The sequence below is a fragment of the Schistocerca serialis genome, chromosome 5, assembly GCF_023864345.2.
Source record: "Schistocerca serialis cubense isolate TAMUIC-IGC-003099 chromosome 5, iqSchSeri2.2, whole genome shotgun sequence".
NCBI lineage: Eukaryota > Metazoa > Arthropoda > Insecta > Orthoptera > Acrididae > Schistocerca > Schistocerca serialis.
Genome location: NC_064642.1, coordinates 609051459 through 609072860, shown reverse-complemented (window position 1 = coordinate 609072860; position 21402 = coordinate 609051459). Strand labels below are relative to the sequence as shown.

Sequence of the window (21402 nt, the reverse complement as noted above, 5' to 3'; positions counted from 1 at the left end):
CTCCTGTAGTTGATAGTATAATTGGTATGATGTCAACTTTATCCTGATGCCACATGTCTTTGACTTCCTCAGCCAGTTGGATGTATTTTTCAATTTTTTCTCCTGTTTTCTTTTGTATATTTGTTGTATTGGGTATGGATATTTCGATTAGTTGTGTTAATTTCTTCTTTTTATTGGTGAGTATGATGTCAGGTTTGTTATGTGGCGTTGTTTTATCTGTTATAATGGTTCTGTTCCAGTATAATTTGTATTCATGATTCTCCAGTACATTTTGTGGTGTATACTTGTATGTAGGAACGTGTTGTTTTAAAAGTTTATGTTGTAAGGCAAGCTGTTGATGTATTATTTTTGCGACATTGTCATGTCTTCTGGGGTATTTTGTATTTGCTAGTATTGTACATCCGCTTGTGATGTGATCTACTGTTTCTATTTGTTGTTTACAAAGTCTGCATTTATCCGTTGTGGTATTGGGATCTTTAATAATATGCTTGCTGTAATACCTGGTGTTTATTGTTTGATCCTGTATTGCAATCATGAATCCTTCTGTCTCACTGTATATATTGCCTTTTCTTAGCCATGTGTTGGATGCGTCTTGATCAATGTGTGGCTGTGTTAGATGATACGGGTGCTTGCCATGAAGTGTTTTCTTTTTCCAATTTACTTTCTTCGTATCTGTTGATGTTATGTGATCTAAAGGGTTGTAGAAGTGGTTATGAAATTGCAGTGGTGTAGCCGATGTATTTATATGAGTGATTGCCTTGTGTATTTTGCTAGTTTCTGCTTGTTCTAGAAAGAATTTTCTTAAACTGTCTACCTGTCCATAACGTAGGTTTTTTATGTCGATAAATCCCCTTCCTCCTTCCTTTCTGCTTAATGTGAATCTTTCTGTTGCTAAATGTATGTGATGTATTCTATATTTGTGGCATTGTGATCGTGTAAGTGTATTGAGTGCTTCTAGGTCTGTGTTACTCCATTTCACTACTCCAAACAAGTAGGTCAATATTGGTATGGCATAAGTATTTATAGCTTTTGTCTTGTTTCTTGCTGTCAATTCTGTTTTCAGTATTTTTGTTAGTCTTTGTCTATATTTTTCTTTTAGTTCTTCTTTAATATTTGTATTATCTATTCCTATTTTTTGTCTGTATCCTAGATATTTACAGGCATCCATTTTTCCCATCGCTTCTATGCAGTCGCTGTGGTTATCCAATATGTAATCTTCTTGTTTAGTGTGTTTTCCCTTGACTATGCTATTTTTCTTACATTTGTCTGTTCCAAAAGCCATACTTATATCATTGCTGAATCCTTCTGTTATCTTTAGTAATTGGTTGAGTTGTTGATTTGTTGCTGCCAGTAGTTTTAGATCATCCATGTATAGCAAATGTGTGATTTTGTGTGGGTATGTTCCAGTAATATTGTATCCACAATTTGTATTATTTAGCATGTTGGATAGTGGGTTCAGAGCAAGGCAGAACCAGAAAGGACTTAATGAGTCTCCTTGGTATATTCCACGCTTAATCTGTATTGGCTGTGATGTGATATTATTTGAATTTGTTTGGATATTAAGTGTGGTTTTCCAATTTTTCATTACTATGTTTAGGAACTGTATCAATTTAGGATCTACTTTGTATATTTCCAATATTTGTAGTAACCATGAGTGGGGTACACTATCAAAAGCTTTTTGGTAATCAATGTATGCTAGTGTAGCGACCTTTGTTTAGTTTTAGCTTGATATGTCACCTCTGCATCTATTATCAGTTGCTCTTTACATCCTCGTGCTCCTTTGCAACAGCCTTTTTGTTCTTCATTTATAATTTTGTTCTGTGTTGTATGTGTCATTAATTTCTGGTTAATGACTGAAGTTAATATTTTGTATATTGTTGGTAGGCATGTTATGGGGCGATATTTAGCTGAGTTCGCTGTGTCTGCTTGATCTTTAGGTTTCAGATATGTTATTCCATGTGTAAGTGTATGAGGGAATGTGTATGGGTCTGCAATGTAACTGTTAAATAATTTAGTTAGATGTGAATGTGTTGAGGTGAACTTCTTTAACCAGAAATTTGCTATTATTATTATTATTATTATTATTATTATTGTCATACAGCATTATCACGAACATTGCTACTTGCAATGTTGCTAACAAGACTTTCCAGTACCCGATTACAGGTATGCAGATAACTGCAAGTAAGAGTGGCTAATGAGATATGTTTTGAATTTTCGATTGCTAGGAGTTCTCAAGTTCTTGCCTTACGTTAGATGGAACTTGTTGAATGCTAACCATCACAGCACATAATTCCATTGTCAATTCTGGGTAAAGTCTACATGCAAATGATTTTTGTGTCTTGCATTGTGTATCACAGTCCAGCTGAAACTTATTTTTATTACCATGAACAAAAACAGTTCAGGAGTAAATGTGTTGGGAAGTGAGTTTAAGAATTCAAAGATCCTTAAAAATCCTTCTACAAAATGTACAGTTATCTACTTTACACAAAATTATTACTGTTGGCTTCTGCTCAATAAACACTTTATTTCTTTTTAGATGCACAATCTCAGAAGATAATTCCATACAACAACAAGGAACTCTTATTGTTAGGTTAACACAATGAGAAATGCTTCTAAGGGCATAATACAGAGATCTGAGCTTTTTTACTAGTTTGTCCATGTGTTGACTTCATTTTAACTTGTAAACCAGTTACACCCCAAAGAATTTTACACATTTCTTCATTTATGGAGGTTAGAAAAAAAAAAAAGAGAGCACCCAGTACTGATACCTGCTGTGCTTCATATGTTATGATCCCCCACGCAAGAGAGATAGGATAACATTTTACTTACTAAATAGAATTTTGTAATCCATACAATCAAAAGCTCTGGCAAGATCACAGAATATATCAACAGGACAATTCTACTTGTTTACTTCTGCTAGCTCTACATCAGTGAGATATCTTATGGCTTTCTGTGTGGAGAATTTGTAACAAAAACCAAACTGAAACGCAATTAACAATTTCTTCTCATAAATGAGTCAGTATTCTATGATATGTAACTTTCTCAAACACTTTTGAAAAGACTAGAAGGATTGAAGTACATCTGTAATTACAGCTACTACAGCACATTTAAGGCAGTCAGGAAATATGCTCCATGACAGCGATTGATTATAAAGATCGCTTAACTGTGATTCTATGTCGTCCAAACAAGAATTTAATATTCTGCTAGAAACACTATCACAGCCAACAGAATTACTACTTTTTAGTGAACTGTTGAATTCTGTAATCTTAGATTTGAAGTCATACAATGACTAGGTCTTCTCTTCAATGCAGAAACTTTATTCTTTACTTTAGGTGTGAAGTGACCTTCAGTGACATCTAATACTAGCACAGAACTCTTACTGATCAGTCCATCATGTATACAGTTCCAAACAGTAGCTAGCCAGTCCATAAATGATCCTGTTGTCAGCCAGCATTTTTCTTAGACATAAATCACAAACACCTCAGAAAAATTTTCCTTGGACAAGGTTTTACACGTCAAATCAACACAGGAGGCAGCCTTCCTCCCTCTGCTGCAACTACTAACATCACAGTCATTCACTGATTTTAATTTCTCATTCTCTTTAATGTGATGTGTCTCACCACTTTACAGTCCACCCCCATACTGCTCAGCATGTCCCGTAAAATGAGCATCTTGCTTGCACTGATGATCTGGTGTAGAGACTAAGAGTGCTTCTACTGCATTTGGATTATGTGTATCTAGATGGTGACAAATTTCTTAGTAAAATCTTCTGGCAGTCTCTAGGCCAGTGAAATATTTCATTGGATAGAGGCCACTTCCAAGCATAAAGCTGTAACACTAGCTGATATTCCCATGTGCAATTTCAACGACATTTAATTAGATTATCATATCTTTCCTTTTATCATATACAAAAGGAATAAATCCTAGCTTCAAGTTTAGGATATTTTCCAACTTTTCACCTTCTGATGAAGGGGTAGCACAACAGTTATCATATTCATCCCCACCTAACCATTTCCAATTCTTACTACCAATGATTCAGGTGAAAATAAGTGGATAAGTTTGCTGACGAAGGTTCGAGGAATGGTCTGCCACCACATTTTGGCAGCCTGCATCAACAAGGTGACATTATCATAAATGCGATTTGTGTCGGTAAAAACAGCAATGATGTTTTTGTTGTGGTAAGACTTATCTGGTTATTGATTACTAATTTTACAAGTATTTCATTCATGCTCTGTCTGAAATTTGTTTTGGGGAACAAGTTGTGGTGTTCATACCACCATCCACGTCTATGTTTTAGCATCCTTTCCAGCACTTTCTGTACACAGCTCTGGAGTGTGACTGACTTATAAGAGGTTGTTTCATTAGGTAAACTACTCAATGTATTTTTCAACTGAATCTGATGTCAGATGTCTCAAGAAGTCATCCACTATTTTCTTTGAAAGCACTGTTGTACTATTGTTGTTCCAGGTTGGGACCAGATTGATGACAACATACGTAAATGTGCATTCTGGAATATGTTAGCTGTGGTTAGTGAAAATTTGTACCCAAATTAGTGGAATGAAGTGAAAGAAGGGCTAAGTAGGAAAAGTAATTTTAACAGTAATATATTTTGTGTTCCTTCCATAATAAGAGATGTTAGTTATGCTATGGTATTCATTCATTGTGTTAAATCTTTACCTGTCAACATGTGTAACCAAAGTAATGATATGATAGTAGTGATGTTGATAAAACCCTGCAAAAACAGTGTGGATGTAGAATTTGATGAAATTGATCTCTTACATGAAGTGTCCAATAACATAGATGATGATTCAGATTTTGGATGTCCTTACATTAAGATTAAGATTGATCAGTGGTAAGGGAACTGTTTTATTGATACAGGCAGCCTAATTTGTGTTATATTTGAACAATTTAGAGACAAGATTAAATGTAATAAAAATTTTGTGAAAATGCCCATTGTAGATGTAAAGATAAGACGAGCTACAGGTAAGCAAAGCAAGAATGTAAAATGTCAGGTACTGGTAACATTTACAGTATAGAGGACAAGACCTGTGAACGTGAATGCATAATCATACCTAGTCTAGAAGAAAATATTCACTATGTTTGAAGATTTTTAAGACTATATAATTGTGTTTTGTTTGCCATGAATGTAGTATGTAAGATGATGTACACTCCTGGAAATGGAAAAAAGAACACATTGACACCGGTGTGTCAGACCCAACATACTTGCTCCGGACACTGCGAGAGGGCTGTACAAGCAATGATCACACGCACGGCACAGCGGACACACCAGGAACCGCGGTGTTGGCCGTCGAATGGCGCTAGCTGCGCAGCATTTGTGCACCGCCGCCGTCAGTGTCAGCCAGTTTGCCGTGGCATACGGAGCTCCATCGCAGTCTTTAACACTGGTAGCATGCCGCGACAGCGTGGACGTGAACCGTATGTGCAGTTGACGGACTTTGAGCGAGGGCGTATAGTGGGCATGCGGCAGGCCGGGTGGACGTACCGCCGAATTGCTCAACACGTGGGGCGTGAGGTCTCCACAGTACATCGATGTTGTCGCCAGTGGTCGGCGGAAGGTGCACGTGCCCGTCGACCTGGGACCGGACCGCAGCGACGCACGGATGCACGCCAAGACCGTAGGATCCTACGCAGTGCCGTAGGGGACCGCACCGCCACTTCCCAGCAAATTAGGGACACTGTTGCTCCTGGGGCATCGGCGAGGACCATTCGGAACCGTCTCCATGAAGCTGGGCTACGGTCCCGCACACCGTTAGGCCGTCTTCCACTCACGCCCCAACATCGTGCAGCCCGCCTCCAGTGGTGTCGCGACAGGCGTGAATGGAGGGATGAATGGAGACGTGTCGTCTTCAGCGATGAGAGTCGCTTCTGCCTTGGTGCCAATGATGGTCGTATGCGTGTTTGGCGCTGTGCAGGTGAGCACCACAATCAGGACTGCATACGACCGAGGCACACAGGGCCAACACCCGGCATCATGGTGTGGGGAGCGATCTCCTACACTGGCCGTACACCACTGGTGATCGTCGAGGGGACACTGAATAGTGCACGGTACATCCAAACCGTCATCGAACCCATCGTTCTACCATTCCTAGACCGGCAAGGGAACTTGCTGTTCCAACAGGACAATGCACGTCCGCATGTATCCCGTGCCACCCAACGTGCTCTAGAAGGTGTAAGTCAACTACCCTGGCCAGCAAGATCTCCGGATCTGTCCCCCATTGAGCATGTTTGGGACTGGATGAAGCGTCGTCTCACGCGGTCTGCACGTCCAGCACGAATGCTGGTCCAACTGAGGCGCCAGGTGGAAATGGCATGGCAAGCCATTCCACAGGACTACATCCAGCATCTCTACGATCGTCTCCATGGGAGAATAGCAGCCTGCATTGCTGCGAAAGGTGGATATACACTGTACTAGTGCCGACATTGTGCATGCTCTGTTGCCTGTGTCTATGTGCCTGTGGTTCTGTCAGTGTGATCATGTGATGTATCTGACCCCAGGAATGTGTCAATAAAGTTTCCCCTTCCTGGGACAATGAATTCACGGTGTTCTTATTTCAATTTCCAGGAGTGTATTTCCAGAATTCTAACTTATCCATTGACTGAATGTAAATCCATTTGCAGATCCATAAAATTATGTAATTGTGTCTTGTTTGCCTGGAATTTAGAATGTAAGATGATGTGATTTTTAAAGATCTATCTTACCTACTGACTGAGTTAAAATCTATGATACAATATATAATTATGTGCTGTATTAGATTTTTGATTTAGAATTTGATACATATCTGCCATGAGACTAAATCAGATCTTTTTGCAATTTTGAACTGGAACAATGTTCGTAATTTGTACTTCAAAGATTAGTAATAGTATCTAAGCATATCTGTCTGAATTACCTTATTAGTCCATTCTTTTCATTGTATTTAACTCTGTTTATTAATGTTTCATATGTGAACACTTTTTAATTTCATCTGACATTAATCCCATATAATTGACTTTGAAAAATTACTGAGGGGAACATATCTCGTGTGATGTGAAGAAGGTATTGAACAGCATATTTAGTACACAAAACCATGTTTCAGGATTTGATGTGATTGCTAGACAGGAAGTTACCTATCTGTTGGAGTGTGTGAGGAGAACTCTAAAGAGGAAACTGAAAGATGTGGCAGATCCACTCCCCACACTGCTGTATGGCTGTACCCTGCTTGACCAGTCAACTTTCAGGAGATCGTGGGTACTGGGTAATGTACTCGAGCGTCTGTCAACTGGATCTGTGTTGTGACTGATATTTGTGAATTATTAGCCACAACTGCTAAAGAAAGTGTTATTCAGCACAAATGCATATTTTTTTGAAGAATGGGGATTGACTTTCCAATGCTTTATGCAACTTTAAATCACTATGTATTTTATTTTTTATCAATTGTAAATGAATCTTCTAGGTTTTTGTGTACTTAGGTTAGTTTGTATGGAAGACATCTACTAGTAAAACCAATATAACACGATGTATATATGTCTGCTTTCGTACTCTGATTTTGTTTCTCAAGCTACTACACTGTGTCACCATTCTCTGATCATCGCGACACTCTCTCTCTCTCTCTCCCTCAAAGATTTTTTGATAGTTTGTGCTCGGTGTGGTTTGCATTCATCGGTCGATGCCCGCATTGTAAACTTAGGGCCTAATATTTTTCCATTATTTTGTTCTTTCACAAGTCAACATATCCTTAAATACTAAGGTTTATGTGACTAGATTGATTCCTAGTCATGACTGAGGATGTTTTTGCTCGTCTGTACCGGCCGTTGTGAGTTTTTCGATTCGACTCACTTGTCGTACACTTTAAAACTCTGAAATTTTTCTCTTCTGTTTTGAAGATTTTTGAAGGTTTGATTGTATGGTTGTTAACTTCCAATTTATAATTTTAATAATTCTAGTAATTTACATTGTCTATGTATTTATTTCTATAGTTTAGTGGTGTAATGTTGTAGATTTGACCTTGTATTATTTGTCTTGTGACAGTATGTTCCACAGATCTGAAAATCTGAATACCATATCCTGATATATGTATAGATTGCGACTAGTATAGTAGATATTTTTCTTAAGTTTTCTGTAATATGTTATGTATCAGATACTTCTATATATCTATATTCTATCCTGAGCAAACCTTATAGTAATATTGTAAACACACTGTGAGGGGGATATTGTAATGGGACATCCTCTTCTAACACAGCCTCTTTTTATATAAGTAGCTGATACCACAGAACGTAAGTAGTGGTGGGCATGTCTCTGGCAGAATCAGACGTGTTTTTGATTGTGTCACTAATAATGTAATTCATGGTGTGATAGAAGTGCAAATTGTAAAGACGGTGTGATATTGCGATTGTATGGAGAATGTGTAAGGGCTTCCCAGTAAAATTTCTACACCATAGTCGAAACAACCTTGGTAACATGTGGGAAAGTCCTTCTGTAGTATACCCTTCCTAACTGAATTTATTATCGAGTTGTAATCCCAGATTAGATTAGATTAGATTAATACTTGTTCCATAGATCATGAATACGACACTTCGTAATGATGTGGAACGTGTCAGGTTAATAAAAGATATCTATACAAGATATTACATTACACAAAATATTGCACGTCACTAATGTTTAAGTTGTTTTTTTTCCCCTTAATTTATATCTAAAAATTCAACCAATGAGTAGAAGGAGTTGTCATCTAGAAATTCCTTAAATTTATTTTGAAATGTTAGTTGGCTATCTGTCAGGCTTTTGATGCTATTTGGTAGGTGACCAAAGACTTTTGTGGCAGCATAATTTACCCCTTTCTGTGCCAAAGTCAGATTTAACCCTGCATAGTGAAGATCATCCTTTCTCCTGGTGTTATAGCTATGCACACTGCTATTACTTTTGAACTAGGTTGGATTATTAACAACAAATTTCATAAGTGAATATATATACTGTGAGGTTACTGTGAGGATCCCTAGATCCTTAAATAGATGTCTGCAGGATGACCGTGGGTGGGATCCAGCAATTATTCTGATTACACGTTTTTGAGCAATGAATACTTTTCTACTCAACGATGAATTACCCCAAAATATAATGCCATACGAAAGCAGCAAATGAAAGTAGGCATAGTAAGCTAATTTACTGAGATTCTTATCACCAAAATTTGCAATAACCCTAATAGCATATGTAGCTGAACTCAGACGTTTCAGCAGACCATCAATGTGTTGCTTCCAGTTTAACCTCTCATCAATGGACACACCTAAAAATTTTGAAAATTCTACACTGTCAACCTCTTCAGTCTGCATCTCTTCATATGACATACAGATGCTGGAAGGCAAAATCTTATAGATTCCGAAATGCATATAGTGGGTATTTTCAAAGTGGATGACAGTGAATTAGCTTTAAAGCATTTATTAATGTCAACAAAAATTTGATTAGCAGTCATTTCTAAACCTTACTTGACTTAAATAACACCTATATTGCTGCTCTTCAGAGGTTTGACTTTCAGATAACATGGGCAAGAATAGTGTCTTAACAGGAAAATTATCTCTTGTATACAGCAAAAAATAAAATAAGCAAAGAGAAGGAATCAGTAGGAAATGTGTGTCTAATCTGAACCAAGAATCAACTGTCCTTAATCCTCTAAATACAGGCAGCCAAAGACAATCATCACAGTACAGCAACGAAACAAGCTTAATGATGAATCAAATAATTAAGACACTATACTTCCGTCACAAAAGTACAAGACAGTTTAATTTTCTGTTTCTGCCTAGCTTTAGGCAACAATTTGGGAAGCTGTAACATTGTCCACAATAAGAAAATTGTTGCTCTCATGAAAATATCATTTGTGCCTTCACCTTCTCAATTGTATGGACCTCTAAAAAGTGCAAAGTTTTGATAGTATAAGGGGCAGTCAAATGAAAATGAGACCGATGGAAAAAAGTAATTAAACTATCTATTATATCAAAACTAATTACCAAAGCTGTTAATATATTTATCCCACTGTGAGATAAGACAGTCACTGCCTTCATGGAAAAATGTTTGTGGTTGCCTACTGAATAATGGTTGTGCCTCTTCAACGAAAGCAAATCAACAGCCATGAAAGTTTTCTTTCGGGGCTCCAAAAATATGGAAATTGCGTGAGGAGAGATTGGGACTGTATGGAGAATGTGTAAGGGCTTCCCAGTAAAATTGCTGCAGCATAGTCGAAACAACCTTGGCGACATGTGGGGCAAGTCCTTACACATCCTTTCCCCATGCAATTTCCACATTATTAGAGCCCTGAAGAAAGACATTTGTGATCATCAGTTTGCTTCAGATGAAGAGGTGCATGCCTGGAGTACAATAATGGTTCAGTAGGCAACTGAAAACATTTTTCCATGAAGGCATTGACCATCTTGTCTCACAGTGTCATTGTATTAACAGTTATGGTGGTTACTTTTTAAATAATAAACAGTTTACTTAATTTTTCCATGTGCCTTGTTTCACTTGACAGCCCCTTACAAAACCAGTGAGCTATCCTGTGTATAACAGACTAATCAAATGCTTTGAGGTTCCAACATCTTGCCCAGTGCAGCACTTCACTGATCAATGCTGGCCACAGATCTTGAGCCACAAGCAACCAAGAAAACTGTTGCTACAAAAATAGTTACTGCTTGAAATGATTTAATGTTTTTGAAAACTTATTATGACAAGGCAACATCAAGAGAGCCGTTTCTGTTTCAGATAATGTGGCTTCCTCTTCCTGTGTTCTTAATGACATGTCTAACCTCTCCAGCCCCTTGAACCCCTCCCAACCATTTCCTTCTTTTTCTACAATGAAAGTATCTGAAAACAAGTAGCACTGCCTTAACTTATAAGTAACTTATAAGCTGTACTGAGAGCTGTGCTTCTTACAAACATCGATCAGCCCATCATTCTCTTTGTGAATTTAATAACAAGAAGAAAGCCAAAGATTGATATTTATTCTTTAATTGAACCAACAAGGAGTAAGCTTGCAAAAGTCGTATAGACATGTGACACCATTACCGCCTGTTGTCCAAAACAGAAAGCAAAGCTCCTAATTATTTTAGCTAATGATTCTGTAAAATGTACATTGATGGTACCTTTAGTATTCAATATGCGTCAAAGTTGTTGGGCAGAAATAATCTGGATAAAACTTTACAATCTTTTGTTGTCAGGACTATGATGTCATGCAGGGCAACAACAGCCATAAAAATTGGAATTATTGCTGACAGTATTAACATAGAAAGAAGTTATCAAATCAATTCTGCATGGGCCTCATATTGGTAGCATGAATCATGATTATGTCCCACCTAAAAACATACAGGCAGGCAACAGCTCAAAATCACAGGAATCACATCAGGAAACAGAGCAAATTTGTTTTAAGTGCATAAGTGCATATAAAAGGAGGATTTAGACACTATGTATGTACTCCGTAGGAAGAAGAAAGAACAACTCAGTGAAACATTGAATCTAATTGATGAACACAGTTGGGTTAAAGTTATGAGGGGTGTGAGAAACGTAATGCGGTTTTTTTTTTTTTTTTTTTTTTCCCAAAGTTTTTTTTTCCCAAGCAACAATATTGCCCCCTTCAAAGTAGTTCCCTTCAGGAGCTATACACCGGTGGAGACATTGTTCCCAGTCTTGGTAGCAGTGATGATAGGGCCTTTAACATGTCAGTCACACTCTTCTGAATGTTCTCCAGAATCGCAAAATTATGACCTTTTAAGACATTTTTCAATTTGGGGAAAAGAAAAAAGTCACAAAGACTCAGATCTGGTGAATACAGGAATTTGGAACAACAGGAATGACTTTTGAGGTCAAAAATTCCATGATGAAAGTAGGCATGTGTGATAAGGTATTTTCATGATGGAGCATCCACTTGTCTGCGTATCCAGTTTCACTTGATTCACTCTTTTCCTGAGAATTTCAAGGACATCTTTGTAAAGCACTTGGTTGACAGTTTGTCCTGGAGGAACAAACTCTGTATGCACAATACCCCTACTGTCAAAAAAAGCAAATAATCATTGTTTTGATCTTTGATTTACTCACTCAAGGTTTTTCTGGTCAAGAAGCTTTGTACTCAAAAATCCAGGATTCACCACCTGGCTTACATGAATGAACCATTCATGGTCATTGGCAATCCTCTCAAGAAGATCAATGCACACGTTTCATCGATTTTCCTTCAGCTCAGTTGTGAGGTTTTTTGGCACTATTTTGGTGCAAACATTTTGCATGTGCAAAAGTTTGGTAAAAATTTGACGTGCAGAACAAGTGTTTAAGTTCAACAGGTCACCCATCATCCTTATATTTAAATGTCAGTCCAATCTTAGAAGAGCATGCACACATTCAATGTTTTCATCAATTTCCGAAGTCAAAGGTCTCTCTGAGTCAGGTTAATTTTCAACATGTTCTCAGCCTTGAAAAAATGATTTGTGCCAGCAAAAAACTTGTGTTTTTGATAAGGAATGTTCCACATAGCCCTGTTTCAACTTTCAAAAAGTTGCACTAGTGAATTCCCCCAGTTTAACACAAAACTTGCCATAACATTACTCTATGGTCCACTATTCCAATTTCATAATGCTCAACAAAAACACAGCTTCACTGATGGCAGTTTCAAAAATCATGTGATGGCTTTAAGAGCTGAAACTCAGACTGAGCATCTTGAAGGGATGAACACTCTGGTCTACACAAGTGGAATAACACAGCATTGCCATATCACTCATAGTGTTGTCAGTCTTGTTACTTTTCTCACAAACCTTGTACATATCGGAACCCCATTCCAGTCTGAAATTTGGTTGTGGTGACAAACTGATCTGTAGACCAGCCTGAGGTCTAGGTTAAGTTGGACGGTAATAGTCTGGTTGAGAGTTCACAAAGCCAATGTATTTGAAAGCAGAAAATCTGGTTGTGGTAACAAATTGACCAGTGAAGACTAATGCCTATATCTGTGCCATATTGAAAAATGCAAGAAGGGGGTGGGGGTGGGGAGGAGGGGCCTTCCCTGTCACCACATGCACAGCTGTCATCATCTTTACACTTAAAGGTGCATAGATACCAATGTTGATGCCCAGAGATGAGGTGGACAAGACTTTTTGTGGGAACTAAGTGCTTCAGCTACTCCATTCTTTTAAATTTTGCAAACATAAATGCACCTTGTCACTAATAAATGTATAGTAGACAAAGAATGTTGCCATTCTTTGTCTGCCATATCAGTACTGCATCTGTTCTGTAGTTATTGTCCACACTTTTTCTCTCTCTCCCCTGGGTAGCCAAACAAGTAGACCCTCTCCTTTGAATCTGCAGATCTACGGCATTTATTTCCAGGATTACTAGTAGGAACTCTATTTCTAGTGTCCTCTATGCACTCCGCATTCTTTTCAAGATTTTTACCATCTCTCTTCACCTCACTTTGTGCACCCAGACATTGGCTGCAAATGAAATTACAGCTATCAGTATATTTTCTAAAAATGTCTGATCTGAATTGTGGCAGCAGTACTAGTAATCTTGCACACAATTACTGTTGCTCATTTGGACACTGGTTTCATGCAGACTTTAAAAGTCATATCCTCATCCAAATGGAGACTAAGATATTTATAAATCTGCAGTGTTTTGACTGACGGTTTGTTTAGTCTAGTAGTTGAATTCCATGTCTAGGCAATCTGCCCTTCAGTAATATGTAAATTGTTTTATTTAGTCCCATTTGCAGCTTGTTGCACCTACACTAGTTCTGCGCCAGGACTAAAACCTCATCATGTTTCTTTTTCCAACCGTGCTTTGGAATTCCTTGAAATATTATTTTCAATTTTTTTTTCCATGTTGCACTCACAATCAAGACAATGTATTTTGTTATTCCCGTTCCAATCACGTCGTGAGCAAAATGACTACTCCAGTCTTAATATATTGGACTCACATTCTAAAGGACTGGCACTTGTTCTCCATCTGGCCATCCTGTCTTGGGTTTTCCACGGTTTCCCCTTATCACAAAGGTGAATGCTGGGATGGTTCCTTTGATTAGACCATGACTGATTTCCTGTTCTTTCTGCTCCTTATCCTGCCTTTTTTGTAAATGCTTTATATGTATATATTATTTCTGACTGTATCTGACATGTCTGATACTATTATGCCAATTAGTCTATGGATGAATAAATAAATAAAATAACAATGATTAGCAGGGCATGTGCAGGTGCCACAACTCAAGTAACTTCTTGACTTGCTTTCGGCAATTCAAGTGAGGTGAGGGGAGGGTCCATCATGGTATCCCAAAGGTAGGCTCACAGATGGATTCCTGGAGGCACCCCTCTATGATGTTTCCTCATACTACTGCTTAGGTTATCCATAATACGTTCCAGTTTTTTGCAGTAATCTAGCAGACTCAAATATAGATACCTTGGATTTCTTTGACTCCCTGATCTCGGCAAAAAAAAAAGAGGGCCACCACAAATGATCAATAGCTCGCTGGACATCAGTCATCACTTCTACAGTGTAGCAAGACATTGCACCCTTGAGTAGTTCTAATGTTGAATTTATTGCATTCACAATGGAGCTCTTCTTCCATAAGCTGTATTGAATACAATTCGGTCCAATCAGCTCTGTATGGGTAAGTACCTACGCAGAAAGAAGCAGTTCTTGGATTTTTTTCACAGAGTATTCATAGGGCACATTGGTAGGTATGTTATCACCTTTTTTGAGTATTACTGCATCAGTCACTGTCGGCACCCTCCCCTGCACCAGAAACTCATTCCAAAGTGCCTCCATAAAATAATGTGGTACTAACTAACTATGCACTTCATGCAGGTCCTCTGCACCAAATGGATGTAGTGCGGGAGCTGTGGAGCCTTAACAACAGTGTTTTGTCAAAAATAAAGGAATGTTTCACTTAGCCACTCAAAGAAATTTCTTGAAAAGGGCGTGTGTTTTGTCTTCCAAAAGAGATGAAGCTAACCTAATAATTACCGAAAGTACTCCTACTGGATGTCACTTATAGAAAATACACACTGCTCTGCTCATAGCTGAAACAAACATCTGTCATCAATTTGTAGATGACACTTGCATGACTTAACTGGGAAGATTTTTCTAGCAAAGTAGAATATTAAGTACAGTGGCTCATTCCTGAAAATGAATATTAGAGTAGGTTCTCAAAATACTATCGGCAAAACATGTCCAGGTTTGTGGACACACACAGGATCTTGTGTGTAATATTGAAACAGTAACAAATAATGTAGTTCATGAAATAAGTTCGTGGCTTGTAGAAAATAATTTGATGCTAAATCACAGTAAGACTCAGTTTTTACAGTTTCTAACTCACAATTCAACAAGAACCGATATTTTGATCAGACAGAATAGGCATATTATAAGCGAGACGGAACAGTTCAAGTTCCTAGGCGTTCAGATAGATAGTAAGCTGTTGTGGAAAGCCCATGTCCAGGATCTTGTTCAGAAGCTAAATGCTGCTTTATTTACCATTAGAACAGTATCTGAAATAAGTGACACTTCAACACGAAAAGTAGTTACTTGGCATATTTTCATACACTTATGTCGTATGGTATTACTTTTTGGGGTAATTCTTCTGATTCAAAAAGGGTACTTTTGGCTCAAAAACGGGCTGTTCGAGCTATATGTGGTGTAAGTTCGAGAACGTCTTGTCGATCCCTATTCAAAAATCTGGGAATTCTGACATTGCCCTCACAGTATATATTTTCTTTAATGTCGTTTGTTGTTACCAATATTAGCCTATTCCCAAGAGTTAGCAGCTTTCACTCAGTTAATACTAGGCAGAAATCAAATCTGCATGTAGAATGCACTTCCTTGACTCTTGTGCAGAAAGGAGAGCAGTATTCTGCTGCATCCATTTTCAATAAGCTACCACAAGAACTCAAAAATCTTAGCAGTAGCCCAAACTCTGAAGTCTAAACTGAAGAGTTTCCTCATGGCTCACTCCTTCTATTCTGTCGAGGAGCTCCTGGAAGAGCTAAAAAATTAAGCAAATTCCAGTGTTACATTGTTGATTTTCTTCATTTAAACTTACGACTTGTCACCTGAATATGTTTTTTTATATTTCATTTTATCTGTTTCTAATATCGTGTTATAATATCATGTATTGACTCGTTCCATGACCATGGAGACTTATCCTTAATTTGGTCCCACGGAACAATAAATAAATAAATAATAAATAAATACTGAAACCTTGGCTCCATTCTCTAAAATTTGGATTGACTGTTTGAAATAAGCCTGACGTTTATTTATACAGAAAGTCTAATGAAATTAAAAGTTTATCTGCAATTCAGCCATGGGATGGGTGTTCTTGAAGACAGGCCGCTTCTCGAAAGCTATTGCAACGTCAATGACTAATTCACTGAAATCAATAATTCATTGATTGCTAATCGAAGTTGAATTAAAGTTGCTTCCAACATCGCAAACAAACAAACCTTACAAAAACTGACAGGCACGCGCTAACGTACTTTACTTCTGTTACGCATTTAATGTAATTAACACAGAATGAAGACCTTCATTCTAATAACTTAATAAAACAACTAAACTGCCAAAAACTGATAAACACAGGTTTAACAGTGTGTGATATTAATATCACTAGTAATAAAACATTTTCATTTTCACGCGTCGTCTGCTTTAAGATAGGCTTCTGAGGAAAAAATGAATGTATAAATATGAATACAAACACATTTTGTGAAGCTTGCTTCAGCGGAATATGTGTTCGCCTGGCACCTGCTGACTTTCGCTTACTACTGATCCTGCCTGTCATTATCCGACATCGTACCTGAACTTTAATCAAACCGGTTTATCAAAGAAATACAAAAATACAAGGTCAAGTGGGCGTTTCAAATTTACGCGGTGACCAGAGTTCAATGACGCTGACACAGCAAAACCTTGGAACATAGAGCAAAACACATCCTCTCCAGAGCTTCTACATTGTGATCTGCTCTTCGACCATAGACAGAGATGTATGTCTGGACTTCAGTCAATCTTCGCCTCGGGAGATACTAACAGTGGTCATTGATCACCAAAAGTATATATAGACGTCTATATCCTTATAAGACGGGAAGACCAGAGTTCTAAAATGTAAATATATGACCCACATTAGAAGATGAAATGAATCGACATTAGTAAAAACTTATGTTAAAATTGTAACTATGTAGCATATATGTGTTAAACTACTTGGTTTACGCCACAACTACATAGAGCAACGTACAAATATACTAAAAGAACTATCAAAAACCATTTCCTTACTAACTGAGTAAATATTTTATTGTTTTATTGTTCTCAAATGCGTGAACAATATGTCACAAGGCCTATAACTAGGGTAGAGAATTATTATTTATGTAGATTATTCATTTTTCAATCTCAACTGGCCTGGAAGTTTCGCTGTGGGTAATTCCTGTGAAATATTTTTTGTTATATTTTGCAGGAGAATGTCTGTCATCCAAGAGTTTGATGTTTTCAAACGGAATTTTATAAAAATCAACATATGACGTATCTGGAAAATGAATGTTAGTTATAACTATTTCCTTATTGCCTTCGACACTAAACTTCTTCTTTTCATCAATTCAGAAATCTGTAACTGAGAACACTCTCTCTGCAGTAACATTAATGCAACTAAAGCTAGCACAAACACAGTAATGAGCTGCAAATTCTTACAGCAGTTATCTTGAGATGTAAGGAATGTGAAGATAATAGACCTTATTCAGTTTGGTTTAATCAAAGAGTGTATTTCCTTTATTCTTTGAGTATGACCACATTTGCTCTTTGTTTAGTTATGCTACACATAAATTATAATTACGCTATTTCAAAATACACGGGGCAGTTAATGAAAAATGGGTCAATATGTATCCTGTATGTATTTTGACGGGACAGTGGTACATTTAGGCTAAATAAGGGATGAACACATAAAATATGGTGGTAGCTGTTCTAGCAGAAGAAGTAAAGAAGTATACTTAATTCACAATTGCAATGCAATTTTGGAAGCTATTGCTGCCTTTCCTTACTTCGTAACTGAGAACCTATCAACTTCATTCTTGCAAATTACACGAGTTTTGTAAAAAGAATTAAGTTTGTCACTAATAAAGGACCATGTGCCCATGTTTAAGCAGTACTATCTATCAGGCCCATTCATTAGAAACCTACTAAACCTGAGTTTTAAAACTATGTTTCTTTTGGCAACGTCGATTTATCAAAGCCTGCAACATGTTCGTATCTTCGTCTACTCTATGTACAAACATTAATGTATACCTATTAGCATCGTTTGCTACGCTGAATTGGCAGCAATCATTTTACATTGTGAATTCGCGTCAAGGGCCACATTACGACAAGTGAAGAGGATGAATTAATGATATGTGGTGCTACTTCAATAATAATCACACGAAGAAAAAGGTGCAGCCATCGTAGATGTACATAACCATGCTATAGAAGACATGGCGACAATGACATGTGGTGCGAGCTGAATTTAGAAGACGGTCTCGCTTTCGTAACTTCACTGGGACGTCGTCTTCCAGATATTATATTCTACGAAATTATCTAGCTAGTTGTTTCAGAGAAAGACACGAATGTCAGAAAAGAAATTCATGTGAATCAAAGACTTACTCTTCGTTCTTGGCAATGGAGATTTCCATCAAAGCCTTGCACAGTTATTCCACATTTCAAAGCCAGCCATACCTCTAATTGTTCCTGCAGCTTGTGAATCTTCGGTTGAAATTTAGAAGGATTATGTAAAGGTGATACAGCTACAGTAACAGCAGTGAGACGTACTTTTTATTGATCACAGACCTAATATATATATATATATATATATATATATATATATATATGTATAGATTAAAATTATGACATATCGTCTTCATTTGCAGCAAACATAATTTCTTCCACTCCAGTGTCACTGGCAGTGCTAACGAATCTGACAGGGGAATCTGCAGTTCGTGACCCCCCTGTTACATGTTTGTTCAATACTGAATTTAATTCAATATACGAAATTTAATGTTGTTCAACATAAACACAACATTCAGTGTAATCCTTGGGTACATTTTATTACTCTTTATTACACTTAGTGAGAGTATGAAATTTGTCTTTTGCATACAAAATTTACTGGCACTAACTTAATCTGTTGTATGGGCAAAATAGCTCCTAAATGTTTGTCACTCAGGTTACTTTTGTCTTTAGGTTTTGTAAATTTTCAGCAAAGAGAATAGCTGTTCTCACCTGTAGGTAGTGCCAAATACAAATTATAAAACTTGTGCAAAGTCTTTGAACTTAGGGTAGTTTTCTTCTGGAAGAAACTTGTAAAACTGAAGAAGGTTTCCTTCTTTAAATTTGTACTTAATTGTGTCATTAGCTTGTAGGTCAATTATTTCTCATCGCAGTGGTGACTGAATGTCTTTCACTTTACAAGAAATGTGTTTTTGGAAAATCCTCAGAATGAGCATCTAAATCTGAGAACCTGGAAGAGAACTCTTCTTTAAGATTCTGTACCCTGATCTTTGAAAACTGAATCCTTATAGGTAGGCTTTGCTGTCCATCTGTCTGTCTGACTGACTGCTATGAACTCTTTTTCTCAGGAACATATTGTAATATTAAGTTCATATTTTTGTAACATGTCAATGTCTATGGTCTGTTAGGGTTGTAAAAATTTTGGGTTTTTAGATGACTGAAATCATAAGATATCCATTTATGTCACATATTTTGATACTTGAAAACTAACTCATCAAAGCTTCCCATTGACTTAGAATCATGAAATTTGCCAGAGACAAGGTTTCACAGTACAAGCAAAGGGAAAATCCGAAAACAGCTAATCTGCAATGATATTACAAGAGTAAAAATATTTTTTGTCATTTTTAATCCATGTGTCTGTCTGTTCATCTGTTAAGACAGTTGTTCTTTTGAACAGTTAGATGTACAAAGTTCAAATTTATGTCACATTCTAAGGTCTATGGTCCCTTGGTGGTGTAAGACATTTAACCTTCTAAGTCAATCCAATCACAAGATTCAATCATAAGGTCATATATTTTGACATTCCCTAACTCACTCGTCAAAACCAACAGGATACTTGCTTTTGACTTGAATCATTAAATTAAGCAAGAAGCTAGGTTTCACAGTACAAGTAAACTGAAATATCCAAAACTTATTAAAAATAATTACATCACATAAAATAACGTACATTGCATTCATCATCCATCAAAACCATAAGAGACGAACATTTCTGCATGCAAACATAAAATGTAAGTTGTAGTCATGTTTTAGTAAGTAAATAAAATGTTTTATTAAAGCCTCTTTCTATACATGCATAAGTCCCCTGCTCACTTCTATTTATGTATCTGGGCTAGTCTGGGGAAACACTGTAGAAATTTTGATACAGTTTTGGAATTCCCAGGACTATTATCTTGTCAGTAACAATATTGTTAACAGGCAGAAATCGTTCAGTGTCTAGATTCCCACGATACCTATACATACACAAACACACACGAGGTGCGGCTAGAAAAAAACCGGACTGATGCTGGAAAAAATATTTATTTACAATTATTTACAATTTCATGCTATCTCCTTCAATGTACTCTCCTCCTCGGTCTCTACACCGCTCCATACGAATTTTCCACTGTTCATAGCAATACTGCAGATCATTTTCGGTAAGTCCATACATTACTTCCGTCGCTTCTTCTTTTACTGCTTCAACAGTCTCAAATCTAGTTCCTTTCAAAGCTGACTTGACTTTAGGGAAAAGAAAAAAGTCACAGGGGGCCAAATCAAGTGAGTAGGGTGGATGATCTAAGATGGGAATGTTGTGTTTTGCCAAAAACGTCTTCACTGACAACGCACTGTGAGCTGGGGCATTGTCTTGGTGAAGGATCCATGACTTTTTTCTCCACAAATCGTTCCGTTTTTTCCGTACTCGCTCACGTAGGGTAGCCAGGACGCTAATGTAGTAATGCTGATTCACTGTTTGTCCCTCTGGTACCCAATCAATGTGCACAATCCCTTTGATGTCAAAAAAAACAATCATCATTGCCTTGAATTTCGATTTTGACATTCGTGCTTTTTTTTGTCGTGGAGAGCCAGGAGTTTTCCAATGCATCGATTGGCGTTTAGTTTCGGGATCGTAACTAAAAAACCACGATTCATCGCAAGTAATAACATTTTGTAAGAAGGTGGGATCACTTTCAATGTTTTCCAGGATGTCAGAACAAATCATTCTTCGGCGTTCCTTCTGTTCAATTGTGAGACACTTTGGAACCATTTTTGAACACACTTTGTTCATGTTGAAACTTTCATGAAGAATCTGCCTAACACTTTCCTTGTCAACTCCTGTTAACTCAGACACTGCTCTGATTGTTAAACGGCGATCTTGTCGAACAAGTTTACCGATTTTTTCAATGTTTGCATCAGTT

At 37.3% G+C, this 21402-nt stretch overlaps 1 protein-coding gene across 3 annotated transcripts in view; it reads right to left on the bottom strand.

Moving 5' to 3' along the window:
• The window catches only part of LOC126480782 (saccharopine dehydrogenase-like oxidoreductase), a 136059-nt gene extending 119252 nt beyond the window's left edge, over window positions 1-16807 (bottom strand). For 2 of the 3 annotated variants that reach the window (XM_050104090.1, XM_050104091.1), the window contains exon 1: window positions 16693-16807. In XM_050104090.1, coding sequence (XP_049960047.1) covers window positions 16693-16696 — 4 coding nt within the window. In that variant the 5' untranslated portion in view covers window positions 16697-16807. The remainder of the gene's footprint in view (window positions 1-16692) is intronic. The other variant, XM_050104092.1, reaches the window with a different exon arrangement.
• Window positions 16808-21402: the final 4595 nt, after the last annotated feature.